Source organism: Psittacula echo (genome assembly GCF_963264785.1).
Source record: "Psittacula echo genome assembly, chromosome: 3".
Classification (NCBI taxonomy): Eukaryota; Metazoa; Chordata; class Aves; order Psittaciformes; family Psittacidae; genus Psittacula; species Psittacula echo.
In genome coordinates this window covers 44,209,397-44,223,185 of record NC_137736.1, presented here as the reverse complement: position 1 = coordinate 44,223,185, position 13,789 = coordinate 44,209,397, and the positions used below count along the sequence as shown (strand labels likewise).

The 13,789-nt window shown below is 44.4% G+C and overlaps 1 protein-coding gene across 1 annotated transcript; it reads left to right on the top strand.

The window, feature by feature from the left end:
* Positions 1-675: 675 nt before the first annotated feature.
* LOC308219268 (organic solute transporter subunit alpha-like) lies at positions 676-10,389 on the top strand (the record flags this gene model as incomplete). Its single annotated transcript, XM_080613929.1, has 8 exons — positions 676-754; positions 2,023-2,174; positions 2,291-2,364; positions 3,963-4,121; positions 7,103-7,214; positions 8,090-8,236; positions 9,629-9,734; positions 10,202-10,389. The coding sequence occupies 8 exons, from the start codon at positions 676-678 to the stop codon at positions 10,387-10,389; spliced, it is 1,017 nt and encodes a 338-aa protein (XP_080470055.1).
* Positions 10,390-13,789: the final 3,400 nt, after the last annotated feature.

The window sequence follows — 13,789 nt, the reverse complement described above, 5'->3', positions numbered from 1 at the left end:
TTTACTGATAGTGTGTCACCTGCTGCTTTGCAACCCTGTGCTGTAACCATCTGTCCGTTGCTCCTTGCAGGCAGCTTTCAGTCTGACTATCCAGAACAATTCAATGGGTCACCAAACTCCATCACTTTGTTACAGCCTGAAAAGGCTCCGGCAGCAGAAGGGGTCCTTCCAGCACGTGAAACATGTAGGAAGTGGAGAATCCCGCAGTTTGTTCCTACCCTCAAGGTGCTCTCTTTCAGCAGAAGGTGGTGCAGCTTTTCACCCCTCCGAAGGCAAGCCTTTGGTGAAGGCTCCATGGAAAGCCCTTTGAATGTCTGCTACACGGACCAAGCAACCATCTGCCTCAGCCGCCAGAGTCCGCAGCGGCTGCTCTGGCCGGGCTGGGTGCAGGCGGACTGGGTGCACAGGAGAACCCAGCCCGCTCCTCTGCTTGTTCCCCCCAGCTCTGCGGCTCCCACCCGCCAGGGCACAGGGCCGCTGGGCGCCAGGCGGCAGAGCGGAGGCCGGGCGCTGCCCGCCGTGCCCCGGGCTAATCATTAACCGCCCCTCGGAGGCCCCGAGCAGCCCGGCAGCGCATCGCGGCTCCCGCCGTCGCCGGGAACCAGAAAGCGGGCACCGATCCCCGTCCCCTCAGCACCGTCATCGCACAGCAGTGGGGCCTGCGACCGCTCCGCCATGGAGGGTGAGGTGAACGGGACCCTGCACCCGTCCTGCGGCGCCAGCGAGCCGCCCTACTCGCAGGAGCTTCTCCAGAGTAAGTGAGCCGCCGGGCAGGGATGAGGGGGCAGCGTGAGGGAAACGGGGGGCTGCCTGCCGGACAGCCGCTAACAAGCCGGGCAACCGGCGGCGGGTGGATGCCCCGGCCCCGGTCCTGCCCCTGCCCCCCGCCGCCGCCGTTCTTCCCCGGCGAAGAAACCCGCGGGCGGAGGCCGGCGGCTGCTCCTGCCTGGCAGCGGGCCGAGCTGCTGCTGGGCTCGGGGAAGAGGACAACATGGCCCCCAGCCCGCCAGTGTGGGTGTGAGAGAACAGGGTGGCCGGCGGGGATCCCGGTACCTGCCGGGCCGAGCGCTGCGCCAGCCCATACACCCGTGCCTGGTCTCAGGCTCCCCCGAGGGTTGTGATGTGAGGTGTGAACTGCTCTACCTGCAGCCAGGTCCAGAAGTGTTGTTTGAAGCAGGTGAGGTTAAAGAGGCTGGGGCAGAGGCTCCCCTGTGCAGGCAATCTCGGTGTGCCTTTAGATAGGCTACAGCCACGGTGGGAGTAGGTACCAGGGATGAGCATCACCTTCTAAATTAAACATGACTTCACTGCAGTGCTTTTTTCTGCCTCCAGAAACGCATTTCCTGCAAGAAAATACACCTCAACTGTCAGTCCCGGGTAAATGTTAATACCCATATACAGCTTTAAGGGAGAAGTGAAAAAGAATTTGGTGAAGGCATCAAGTTTTACCTCAGGCTAGATATATCAGAGGCTTATCCTTACATTGTTTGTTCCCCACAAACTTCCATTGAGCTTCTAAAAGAGTTTGCATGCCAAATGAAGTTATGCACAAACATGCCTATGAGCATGCAATGGGAACAAAGAACTAATATTGAGTAAATATCTTTTTTTTGCTGTAGAAAATGTATTTGTTGTCTGATTGGAAAAGTTCCCAGAATATGTATTTACTGTATTTATTTATTTATGCATTATGTACTTATTTATATTCTGTTATATGTTTACATTAATCTAAAGACATTTGTCCTGGAACTTCATTTTCCTGAATGGGACTTTCGTGTAATGCTTTGAGGCCATGGAGGCATACTCTTCCCATATATTGTCTGTGGATCCTGGAAAGGTGTAGTCATGAACTTAAGTATTTTAATCATCCTGTGAAGCCAATGGCCTATCTATCTAGCTAACAATGAGTGCATGTCCTTGCAGGAATAGGGCTAACAAGCCCCTCAGAGATGGTGTCTTTACGATAGATGTTTGGAATGCTTATGAAATAAATCAGAACTGGTTTATTTCCTCTCTCTGCAGGCCTTGACCTACCAGGGCGATTTCTCTTTGCAATCTTGACTCTGATGACGCTAATTGCCAATCTGGTGTTTATAGAGGAAGCAGTCTACATCTACAGGAAAATCCCCTCTTCCAAAAGATCAATCATCATTTGGGTTAATGCTGCAGCTCCAGTGAGTTATCATGGAATAGAGATAAAATCGAATGTTGAAAATGGGGTTTTCCTGAAAATCCACATGAACCTGCTTTATCCCTGCCCTTCGTACAACCCTCCTACCTTTCCCTGTAGGTGATCGCTACTACTTCATGCACTGGCATGTGGATTCCTCGCTCAACAATGTTTACAGATTTCACAGCAGCAGTGTGAGTATTCTTCTTCTTTCTAGATGTTGTCCAAACCCCGAATTTCTTCCCTTTAAACATCCTCTGCTCTTGGTAAACCCAGTCATTTTGTGAATTTAACATTTAGTAATTTTTAGTTCAAGTTGAAATCTCTTGGCAGCTCTTTCTGGGAGGTGAAAAATGCTGAAGCAGTTCCCAGTGCTACAGTCCCCCAGTGTGAGAACCTCAACATGAAAGATCTGTGACTCACATGTAATTGATCCGTCAGATTGACAGGAGCTTTGAAGCAGCACTCTTTCTTTCTCTGTGTGTCATGTGAATGAGATTCTGACCTGTGATGACTTCTCTGCACTTTCACTAATGATGAGCCATGGAGGTCTATTATTAGTGGTGGCAAGTGCACCTCTGATGACTGTATCGATGTAAAAATGTTCCACGGTTTTCCTGATAAAAGCACTCTATGTACAAGCATGACAGCTCTGACACACACAGAGGAGAAGGGAGAAATGTGGTCCTTACTTTCTGGAGGTGATGGCACAGCCCTGGTAGGCAGAACGGGGTGGGGGGGATGCTGTGGCCTTGGAAACTCCACAGTTGATTTTGGGATGATGTTGGAACCTACTACAGGACAGTGTCTCAGACTGTCATGAATAATCTCACCCCACACTCCATGTCACACTGCATTTACTAAGATAGTAGAGTAAAAAAGGAAAGAAAACAGCATCAGGGAGCACTGTTAACCTGCAGCAATTTGTGCAGGTAGTGCAGACTGCCAGGAACTTCCAAGGATCCAATCCTATGGCACTTCAAGTTTGTTTGAATCCACCCTTCTCTTCCCCTGCCCAAGCTGCAGGTTACTGTCCCCTCACTTACATCCAGTACCCCTCAGTCTTCAGCTGCACAGGAAGCTCCTTCAGGGAGGCAGTGCAGCTGAAGAGGACCTCTTTTGCTTGGAGAGTTTGGATTTCAGTGAATTCAATTCCCTAAATCAGCCTGGGACAGGGAGGAAAGGGCAGCTGCACAATCTGTAGTTCCTGGGAAGGGTTGAGAATGTGTAGCTGGTGAAGGAGGGAGAGGTGGGGCTGTGGCAGGCAGTGCTTGGATCAGCTTTGGCTGAGAGAGGAACCACACCCTGACTGGGACAGCACATTCAATTTTATATATATGTGTGTATATATGTATGTATGTATGTATGTATGTATAGATAGATGTTTGCTGTTGGGTGGTGGTTTTGGAGGGGTTTTTTAGAGGAGGGAGAGGACTTCTAAAAAGTTTGGATCAGCCAGGACTAGATAACTGATAGAAAACCATGGCCATAATGGCTTGGGCCAGAAAACCCTCTACTTTAGTACTGACTGCTATCAGCCACCAGTGTGGCTTTGGGAAATTCCATACCTGCTCCCTACCTCTGTTTATTCATATTTCGGTGTCGGTTAGGTTAGGGCAGCTCCTAACTCTGAGGTGATGGAAAGTGGAAGGTTTTTCAAAGATAGCAGTGGAACTTCTGTTGATTGCAAAGCACAGGCTGTAAAAACCATGGACAGAAGGCAGCAGTGGCCTGCACAGGCAAACGAGAGACACACAGGCAAACTCAAGCTAGCGTTTTCTTCCTCTCCTAGATTTTTTGCCATAGTTATCCACAAGTTCCTGATGATGATGATTAAAGATTGTGGAGGTCAAAAGCTGCTCCTCAAGCGGTTTGAAAATGGTCACTTCAAGATCAGCACCGGTCCCTGCTGCTGCTGCTGCCTTTGCCTCCCTCGCGTGCGCATCACTCGGTGAGTTGCCCTTTAAGATTTCCCAGCTGGAAAACGGCTGCTGGAATTCAGCCCACTTGGCAAGGCCAGGCTTACAGCAAGGGCCTCCCTGCTTCCTGAAAGTCAGTGGCAAGCAGGCTCTTTTAAACAGTGCTATCACTTTGGGGCTGTACATCACCAGTAATTTATTCCAGTCTTATATTGCAAGATTTTGCATAAGAGACGAGAGGATGAGCTCTCTCAATTTAACCCAGTGCAGTGTTCCCACTCACAGTGATGTTGAGCACTCTGATATCTCCCCAACTAATTCCATTATCTTCCAAGAACCCATTTCTGTAGTAGCAGTGTTGTGTGGGAGAAGAAATTTCTACTTCAGAAAACCTAATAATAGAGATTTCAGTTTCTTTTTATTCCAGAAGGGAATAAATGTCTCCAAATCGGGTATTTTTCACAAATTGTCAAATTGAGGCTGCTTTGAAAGAAAATTTCTCTTACTTTGATAAAATTGAAATGTTTTATTCTGATTTGGACTTTAAAACTACTTCAGATTAAAATAATTTTTAGAACAAAAAATGTATGTGATTCCTGGAAAGCTCTCGTCTCTAAGAAGTGGCATTGTCTGGTGTGGCAAAAGCAAGTATTTTCTTCTACTAAACTTAGTATTAAAGCATCTGGGAAGAGCGGAGTAAGGTTGGAGAGCTGCACTTACAGGAGCCAATATAGTGTAACATAAACCTTGTCTCCTTTGAGCAGTGTCTGGTGGGGCTTTTCCTCTGGCTAGTGTCACTGTCATTTACACACCACATCATAGCCTGCAAGCCTCGTGTATTTCCCAGGGCTTTCCTACTGGCATAGAGTATGAGAATGTTTCTCTCATGAAAAGCAAAAGCTGAAGGACTGCCAGACAGAGACTTTCCCATAAGGGCCTGGATATTAGTGTCAGAGGGATCGTAGGGACTTCATGGTCTGGTTAAATGAAAGCAACATAGCGGTTTGCCTATGATGCCTTTGCAAAAAAATCTTGTTTTCTATTGTAATAATTCTTTTAACTGCCTCATTTGGTATTGTGATTTAAACTATTGTCTCCATCATTTTATTTTAATGGAATAATACTACAAGTTATTTACATGCTGAAGGCACCGAGAAGAATAGGTAATAAACCAGCCGAAAAATGTAGCTCCAAAACTGGATGTAATACAATGATGTAAAATCAGCAATTACTGATACAGTTGTAAATGACTCCTACCCATTTTAATGGGTATTGGTTCAGGCTCATTTCACAGTCAGAGCTGAAGAAATGCCATGGGACAGAGCTGTGCTATAGATCTAATGTGTCACAAGTCTATTTGGTTTTCATTACGTGTCTGTCATCCTCTGTATAGGTTGTAGTATCTGGGAGCTTGGAAGCAGTTCCTCTACTATGCCCTCCTGTTGGTCAGTCCAGAGGCAGCTTACGCAGGATAGCACTAGCTAATATTAGCTTCATTCAGGAGCTGGGTAGTGCCTACTACTGCTAGTAGGAAGGACAGCTGTCTGTTTAAAAAATAAAGGGTTTTTGTTCTGCAGAGGGCTTAGGGCTCCTTCTCCAGTTTCTGCAGCACTGGGAAACCCATCTGTTGTTTCCACTTCTAACTTCTCGCCTTTCCCCCTGGCAGGGTAGGATGTTTTTGAAATCTGAGCAGGCAGTACCAGGCAAAGGTCAATCTCATGTTCCTCCTGTAGGTACCTTCAGGGGAAACAGGGAGCCATTCCAAGGGAGGGATTCATGCTTTTAAAATACATGTACTACCAAGTAGTGTTGGGAAAGCTCATAAGGTACAGTAGGCAGATAAGGCGAAGTAACAAGACATACAATGGTGAGAGATGTGGCAGGACAGGTCCGATGGTCAAGACCTGTGTTGACAAGGGAAACAACTTGTGGTGTTGCAGTGACTACACTGTTTGGCAAACCGTTCTTTAAAGCCCTTTGAGAATAAGAAATCTTTGAACAGGCACACGCACTTAGTGGCTGGCCAGTTGCAGACCTTTCCACATGTGTTTGTGCTGTTCATAATCCTGTTGTTATTACATATATTCATTGAGCAATTCCTATCATTCCAGGTTCATGGCTATATCCTGTAGCATACTGAATGGTAGCCTGTTGTCTGCTGAGGCAGCTCTGATGGCAGTCTTAAGGGCCCAAGGAGCTATAGTGAAGACAAACTTGCCAGTATGGGAAATAATACACAATAGTAGACTAAAACGTGAGCCAGCCATAGGAGCTACAGCTTGTCCTCTGAAGACTGAAGGAGAGTTCAGGTCAGTCAGCTTTCATGCCCTCTGTTAGAAAGTGCATCTGCCTCTTTCCTGGTGGCCTTTAATGCTGGCTGGCCAGGTTATTGTGTCTGGGCTGTGCCCTGGACTCAGTTTATCCTGACAGAAGTAAGGAAGTGCTGAGCTGTCCTGCTGGCCTTGAGCAATCTGCCAAGTGAAGGATAGTAAAGATAGTTCCTTTCTTCTGTTAGAATACAGAGGAGCACAACCAGGTGCTTACATGACAGTATTCATGATGCATTGAAAACCTTTCACCTAGGTCAGTACGATTCCGTTTCTTGATCTACCACAGGGCTAGGAAGTATCTGAACAGGAAGGCTGAACTGCCCAATTTCACCAGAGAACTGGAATAGTAAGGCAACAAGGCAAGAGCAAGCGGCATTATTGTTCAGAACCGGTTATGCTGCTACTGGCTCTCTGATTAGCTTCAGGGCAGGGAAAGACATCACGTTCTGCCCAGCTCTGGTTAGTGTGTAATTGCTGCAGAACAGAAAAGTACTGGTTTTGTAGAGGCTATTAAATAATCACTGGGTGATTCTTGGAAGGATTTTCTAATCTTGAAGCTGTTCCTCTCCAGATTTTAGCCACACGCTACAGTTGACAGTATAAAAAAAAAAAAAAAAATAATAATGTTATTAAAGTTGCTAATAAGATCTTATGTGATTTTTTCCTTTGTTTTTCCTGGTCAGGCGAAGCCTCTTTTGGCTGAAGCTGGGCACCCTTCAGTTTGCTTTCCTTCGACCTGTGCTCATGTTTTTATCAATAGTGCTTTGGACTAATGGCAATTACACGCTTTACAATGTAAGTAAATATTTTATTAGGAGACAGTTCACAAAATCTATAGGTTTTAGGGTTGATGTTAGTATCTTGGGCAACTAAACTGTGACATCTGTGAGCACTTCTGAGTGAGTCCTTTCTGTATTCTTATTCTATATTCTGTATTCTATATCCCTGAAACATAATTTCTGCATTCCCCCAGACTCTCCATTTCCTAGCTTCTCTTGGAAAGAAACTGGGCATCAGGGTGAGCTGGGCATCAGACTGTGCTCCAGTATGTTTCCCAGCTTGTATGGTTAGAATAACAGGAGTGCAAGTTGTCCTGTGGGATGTTCCTGCCCTGTGCTTTGTAAGGTATAGCCTTAAGAAACAAGTGTAGGTACTGGCATGTAAACAGGAAGCCTAATTTTATGTTTTTCTGTGCAAAGTAGAAAAGTTACTACTGTTCTTCTGTTTTGCACCATGTAAGCTGCAAGATGATGGAGCAGTCTGTATCTGCTAATAATTTTCCACCTCATGGATAACTCAGATTAAAGCTAACACTTTTTTTTTTAATGTTGGTAAAAAATAGATGACCCCTCTGAGATGTCATGCTACATTTGCTTTCATGAGCTGCTGAGCACCCCCATGTACTGCTGGAGTCAGATTGAGAGGTTTCGTCACTTTTTACCTTCCCAGACTGAACAGATTCACAGGTCTGTGCCAGCTGGGTGAGAGTACACTCCAGGTACTGTGCAGTTTCCCCATGCAACCCCAGCAACGGCCGCCGCCATCAGCTTTCATGGAGACAGCAATAAGCATTTCAACATTTGCATCATCCAGTTGTTCACAGCTTCTTCCTGTAATAGTAAAACGCACTGTAAAGTTTTATAGGTATGGTTGTTTGATTTGCTTCTCAGGTATCAACCAAAGGAGCTGCAATATGGATTAGCTGTGTGGTTGCTGTCCTCACCATTATTGCTCTGTGGCCAGTTGCAATCATGTTTCAGCAAGTTAGGACTCTCCTTATCTGTAAGAAGATCATACCGAAGTTTGCTCTTTATCAGGTGAGAAGTTTAATATTTCCAGTAAGAATTTCTCTTAACTGCTGGTACAACATTGTCTCTCTGGTTCTTGGTCCTCTGTTGCAAAGTTATAGTAATTTTTTTTCTCCATTAAATACACTATGCAAAGGCATATCTTTACCTAATTAAAGGTGCATCCTTTTGAAGCACTCTCCTTGGCTGCTGTTGAGTTTCAGCTTGAACCGATTTACCTCTAGTCTCTCAGGAGTGCTGGAGATGTGAAAGCCACATTAAACCACATTTATCTTCAGGCAACTGAAGTCAAAACAGCACCTTCTCTGGGACTCAAAGGAAGTTTTGTAGCTGCAGTATCCCAAAACACAATGTTAAAATGCTGGTGTGTACTTTTAAACATGGATGTGGAGCATCATGTGGATGGCTGTTGTTTGGACTGTTTCAGCATGTCACAGTGTTTTGTTTTGACAACATTTTTCTTGGTCATTCTGTACTTCTAAGTTAGATATAAATGAAAATACTGACTGGGAATCATTAAATAGTAAGGAACAGAGCCAGATAGGTTAGATTGGGATTAGCCCAGGGACAGGGCCACCATCTTCCACATCACCCTGAAGAGAGTACAGCGGAATCCTTGGGTATGCATCCTTCTTGAATAGGACATAGAGAAAGGCTGGTGCACTTAGGTCTCTGTGAAGTAAATGAGTAAGCACTTATAAATGCAATAAACAGGATAGTCCCACCCGCAAAGCTGCATTAGGATGAATCCAGTTTTAGGATGGCAAATGCTGTTAATAAGAGGGTTTATAATTGGGCAGTTACACCCAGAAAGGTGAGAGACACTTCGGTATCTCCAAGGTAGGTATCTCCAAGGTCCTAGCTCAGCAAATAGCAGGTAATATGATGTGTGACTGTTGCTGAACCTAAGTTGTGAAGAGTCCTTCATCCCTTCTGGCAAAGAAGCCAGTCTATATAACTTGGGGAGCACCACATCTCCCTGCTGTGACAGAAAGCGGAGATAACAGAAAAGATGTTCTTTTGGTCCTTCCTCCACTAGGGAAGAACATAAGGTCATAGGTCACATTAATAGGAAGATCTTAAAACATTGTTCTCTATTATTCAGAGCTCAATAATGTTTAAAAGCCCAGCTGGGAGGTTTGTATATATATTGTACCTCCTAAATGAAGGGCTGAGAAGAAACACTTTCCAAGCAGATGTTTAATATTCACATTCAGAACAAGATCATCCTGACCTAAAGATGAATTCTGCAGATTGGCAGGCAGCCTGCTGGTAGATGGAGGAGAGAGAAGGCCAGAAAGGAGGAATGAGGCAAATAGAGGGTCTGTTATGAAAGCAGAATTGTTGTGTGAACTCTAAACCTTTTTTCTTGTGGCTGAGGCATCTGTTTTTCTGGTGCAGTTTATTCTTATTCTAAACCACCTGCAGACATCCATTATCAACATCTTGGCCACACGAAGAATCATTCCCTGTGCTCCACCACTCTCTTCTTCAGCAAGAGGAGCATGTAAGTTCTTTTGTGAAGTATGTATGTTCTTCATTTACTTATAAAGGTGCCAGTTCGATGTTTCTATTTGTGATATCTGGTGTTTTCCCAAAATCTCCTGGGATCATGTAGCTTTTGGAGAATCTCAGCTTTTACTTAAAGACAATAACAAAATTTTTATAGGTGTCATAGTTGCAGAGAAAAACTTGAAAATGAGAAGATTTGGAGTCAGAAGTGAGAGGAAAAGAAACCAACATGCATAATTACTGTTAAATCCCTTGGGGTTTGCATATATAACTTACTGCATGCTTATTGATGGACAGTTCTCTAACTGACTTTTTTGCCAAGTATGAGAGACACTCCCTTATGGGTACAGGGTGGTGAAGCTTGTTCCTTTTGTGCAGATGAAAATGAATAAGCCAGGTATTTTGTCTCTCATAGTCATTTCCCCCTTTTGGGGGCTTTTCTTTGCCTCCCTTTTTTGGCAGATATGACCCAGCAGCTCCTCATAATGGAAATGTTTCTCATAACCTTCATCTCAAGGGTGGTCTATCGGAGAAAATACGATGACCTAGAGCCTCCGGAGTGTAAGGCTGAAGAAGCTGGGGATAACAAGCAGACTCCAAAGACTATCCTGAATGGCACAGTTAGTGAAGATGGATTGCCAAGGGTTTAGCAGCCCTCTGTGCTCCTGTTCTGTGGCGCTGGAAGCTCAGCTTCAGGAGCTTGTGCATTCTTGCACCACGAATAACCACTGTCCGTGTTGGAACAACTTCTGACATAAATGCCTGTGAGCTATGGTACTGAAAGGGCCACTAGTGGAAAGATAACCCCTTTATTCTCTGGTGATACATATATGATGTGAGTGTTTTTGTACCATGTAATCTAGTAAGATTTTATACCATGTATCTTTATGCTGTTATTGAGCACTCAGTGGTAGCCAAACTGTCTCACAATGTGATTTTATTTTTATTTTTTGCTATTATAATGGCTATGATTTAGAGTTAATCCAGAGTCATTCCTGTTCATCTCTTTCGACTTTTAAAAATCTTACTTTACTCTTTGTCCAACACAGCATTTTCTGATCCTTCCTCCACTAACATTTATCAGCTCTCACTCTGTGCCATGAGCTCAGTATAGCTTATTCTGATCAGTAAATACACTTGCATATGTTTGTTCTGAAATCCCCAAACCTGGCTGGGCTCTCCACCTACAGAAATTATGATCTCTTTAGGGCAAGGCTTTTTACATTCTTTGGCAATTCACTTCCTAACCTGATGAATACACAGTTGCTGTTTGTAAATACGTCCCTGGCAGATGTTCCTCTGTCCTGGGTTCAGCTGTAACAGTTATTTTTCTCCTTCCTATTAGGTGGTGCAGTACTCTGTTTTGGCTTTAGTCTGAGAACAACCCTGATAACACACAAATGTTTTGGTTGTTGCTAAGTAATGCTTACCCCAGTCAAGGACTTTTCAGTTTCTCATGCTCTGCCAGTGAGGAGGGGCGCAAGAAGCCGGGAGGAAGCAGAGGCAGGACACCTGACCCAAACTACCCAAAGGGGTATTCCATACCACAGCACATCATGCCCAGTATATAAACTGGGGGGAGTTACCTGGAAGGGGCCAGTCGGTGCTTGGGTTGGGCTGGATATCGGTTGGCAGGTGGTGAAAGACTGGATTGTGCATCACTTGTGTTTATTGTTTTATTTTCCTTTTCCTCTTTTAGTTTTATATTCTCTTCCCTTGCTATTTCCCTTATCATTATTACTATTGGTGGCAGCAGTAGTGGTTTTGTGTTATACCTTAGTTACTGGACTGTTCTTATCTCAACCCATGGAACTTACATTCTTTTGATTCTCCTCCCTATCCTGCCTGGAAAGCAGGGGGAAGAGAGGGGAGGTGAGTGAGCAGCTGTGTGGTGCTGAGTTACTGGCTGGGCTTAAACCACATCTTCCTAGGATGGCAGATTCTCTGTCACTGGCCTGGAAAAAGAAAGTAGGAGTTAGAGTCTGAGATGTCTTCTGCCACTGTTCTGTGATGTTACCTGCTGCTTTGGTTCCCTGCATGGGAAATGGGAATAGTGATTCTCAGTATGCTTGCGCTAATGGTTGTCTGTGGGGATTAGTGCGATTGAAAGGAATATTGGGGGTGCTGGTCAACAGCCAGCTGAACATGACCCAGCTTGTGCCCAGGCAGCCAAGAAGGCCAACAGCATCCTGGTCTGTATCAGAAATAGTGTGGCCAACAGGGCCAGGGCAGTGATCTTCCCTCTGTACTGGGCACTGCTGAGGCCCAGTGAAGAGAGTGTCAGCCTGTTCTCCCAAGTAAGGATGAGAGGAAATGGCCTCATGTTGTGCCAAAAGAGGTTTAGATTGGAGGTTGGGAAAAATTTCTTCACTGAAAGAACTAGATGATCTTAAGGTCCTTTCCAACCCTAACTATTCTATGATTCTAAAAAGTCAGGCATTGGAACAGGCTGCTCAGGGCAGTGCTTGAGTCACAGTCCCTGGAGGTATCTAAAAGATGTGTAGATGTGGCACTTAGGAACATGGTTTAGTGGTGGACTTGGCAGTGTTGGGTTAACAGTTGGACTCAATCATCTTAAAGGTCTTTTCCAACTTAAACAATTCTGTGATTCTCTGGAATTTCTTTCAAGAAATTCTTACCTCCCCAGCTTCTTCCCCACAAGCCTGACATGCACAGGCATTCAGTAGGACTTCAGGTGTTACAGGAGCTTTTTAATTCACACCCATTGCTGTTTTGCATAAACCATTTTTAATTTTTGCAAATGATCCTGATGTTCTTGGATTAACCTAATTGCTTTGGATTAGCTCACTCCAATTTATAAAATGATACTGTGGTTAGTAAGCATTTGGATATTCCATTTGTTGGGATGCGAGGTGCAGTGCCGTATGCTAACATTTGTCTATCCTTTTCTAATATGATCCCTAGAAGTAAATACCCAATCCATGCAACAAGAATGCTTATTCCATACAGTGGCTGGGAAAATGTTACGTATTGGAAAGATGTTAACATCATCTTTTACCTATATCGTAGCAAACATAACTTACCATCAGAGCAAAGCTAGGCAGATAGAATCATAGAATAGTGTGGATTGGAAGGGACATTCAAAGGTCATCTACTCCAACCCCCTGCAATGAGCAGGGACATCTTCAACTAGACCAGGTTGCTCAGAGTCCCCTGCCTGACCTTGAATGTTTCCAGGGATGGGAAGCCCTTCTCTGGGTAACATGTTCCAGTGCCTCACTGCCCTCAGCATAAAAAATTTCTTCCTTCTATATCGTTTGGATCTGCCCTCTTTTAGTTTAAAACCATTACCCCTCATCCTATTGCTATAGGTCCTGCCAAAATGTCTGTCATCATCTTTCTTATAGGCCCCCTTTAGGTACTGGAAGGCTGTTGTAAGGTGTCCTTGGAGCCTTCTCTTCTCCAGGCAAACAACCCCAGCTCTCTCAGCCTGTCTTCATAGGAGAGGTGCTTCTGCCCTCTGATCATTTCCATGGTCCTCCTCTGGACTCGCTCCTGCAGATAGTGGGGATTTGTTTTTAGTTTACATTGAATTTAAAAAATGCTTTCAGTTTGGGAGTTGGTGGAAATTTAAGTATTCTGAAAAGAGGTAGTGAACCCTCTGGAAGTAGAAAAGGGGCCAAATTAAAAACATGTTTTCTTCTTTCTGATTGAGGTCAGAAAAAATCTTTAACAATTGAAGGATTCTATTACAGTAGAAAAATTTAATTATTTTTGAAGTGGTTGTAACAATTTTTATGTTGAATCTTTCTTCTAAGCAGGCAATCAGGCAAATCAATACAGATTCTTGAACTGCATTAATGCATGAGAATCTGCGCTTTCCCCTTGAAAAATGATTTAGGTGAAAATTTTCACTCTGCATTAGAGTGTGTCAGTAGAATTAACTGGGATCAGATAACATATGCTTAACACAAGAAATCTTCGTAATGTATTTTCACATTATGGCCATTAACATGTTCCTAATGTTGCTTTCTATCAGTGTAGTCTAGGCCACAGGTAGCTACGAAGACTTTCAGAGCAGTACTTAAC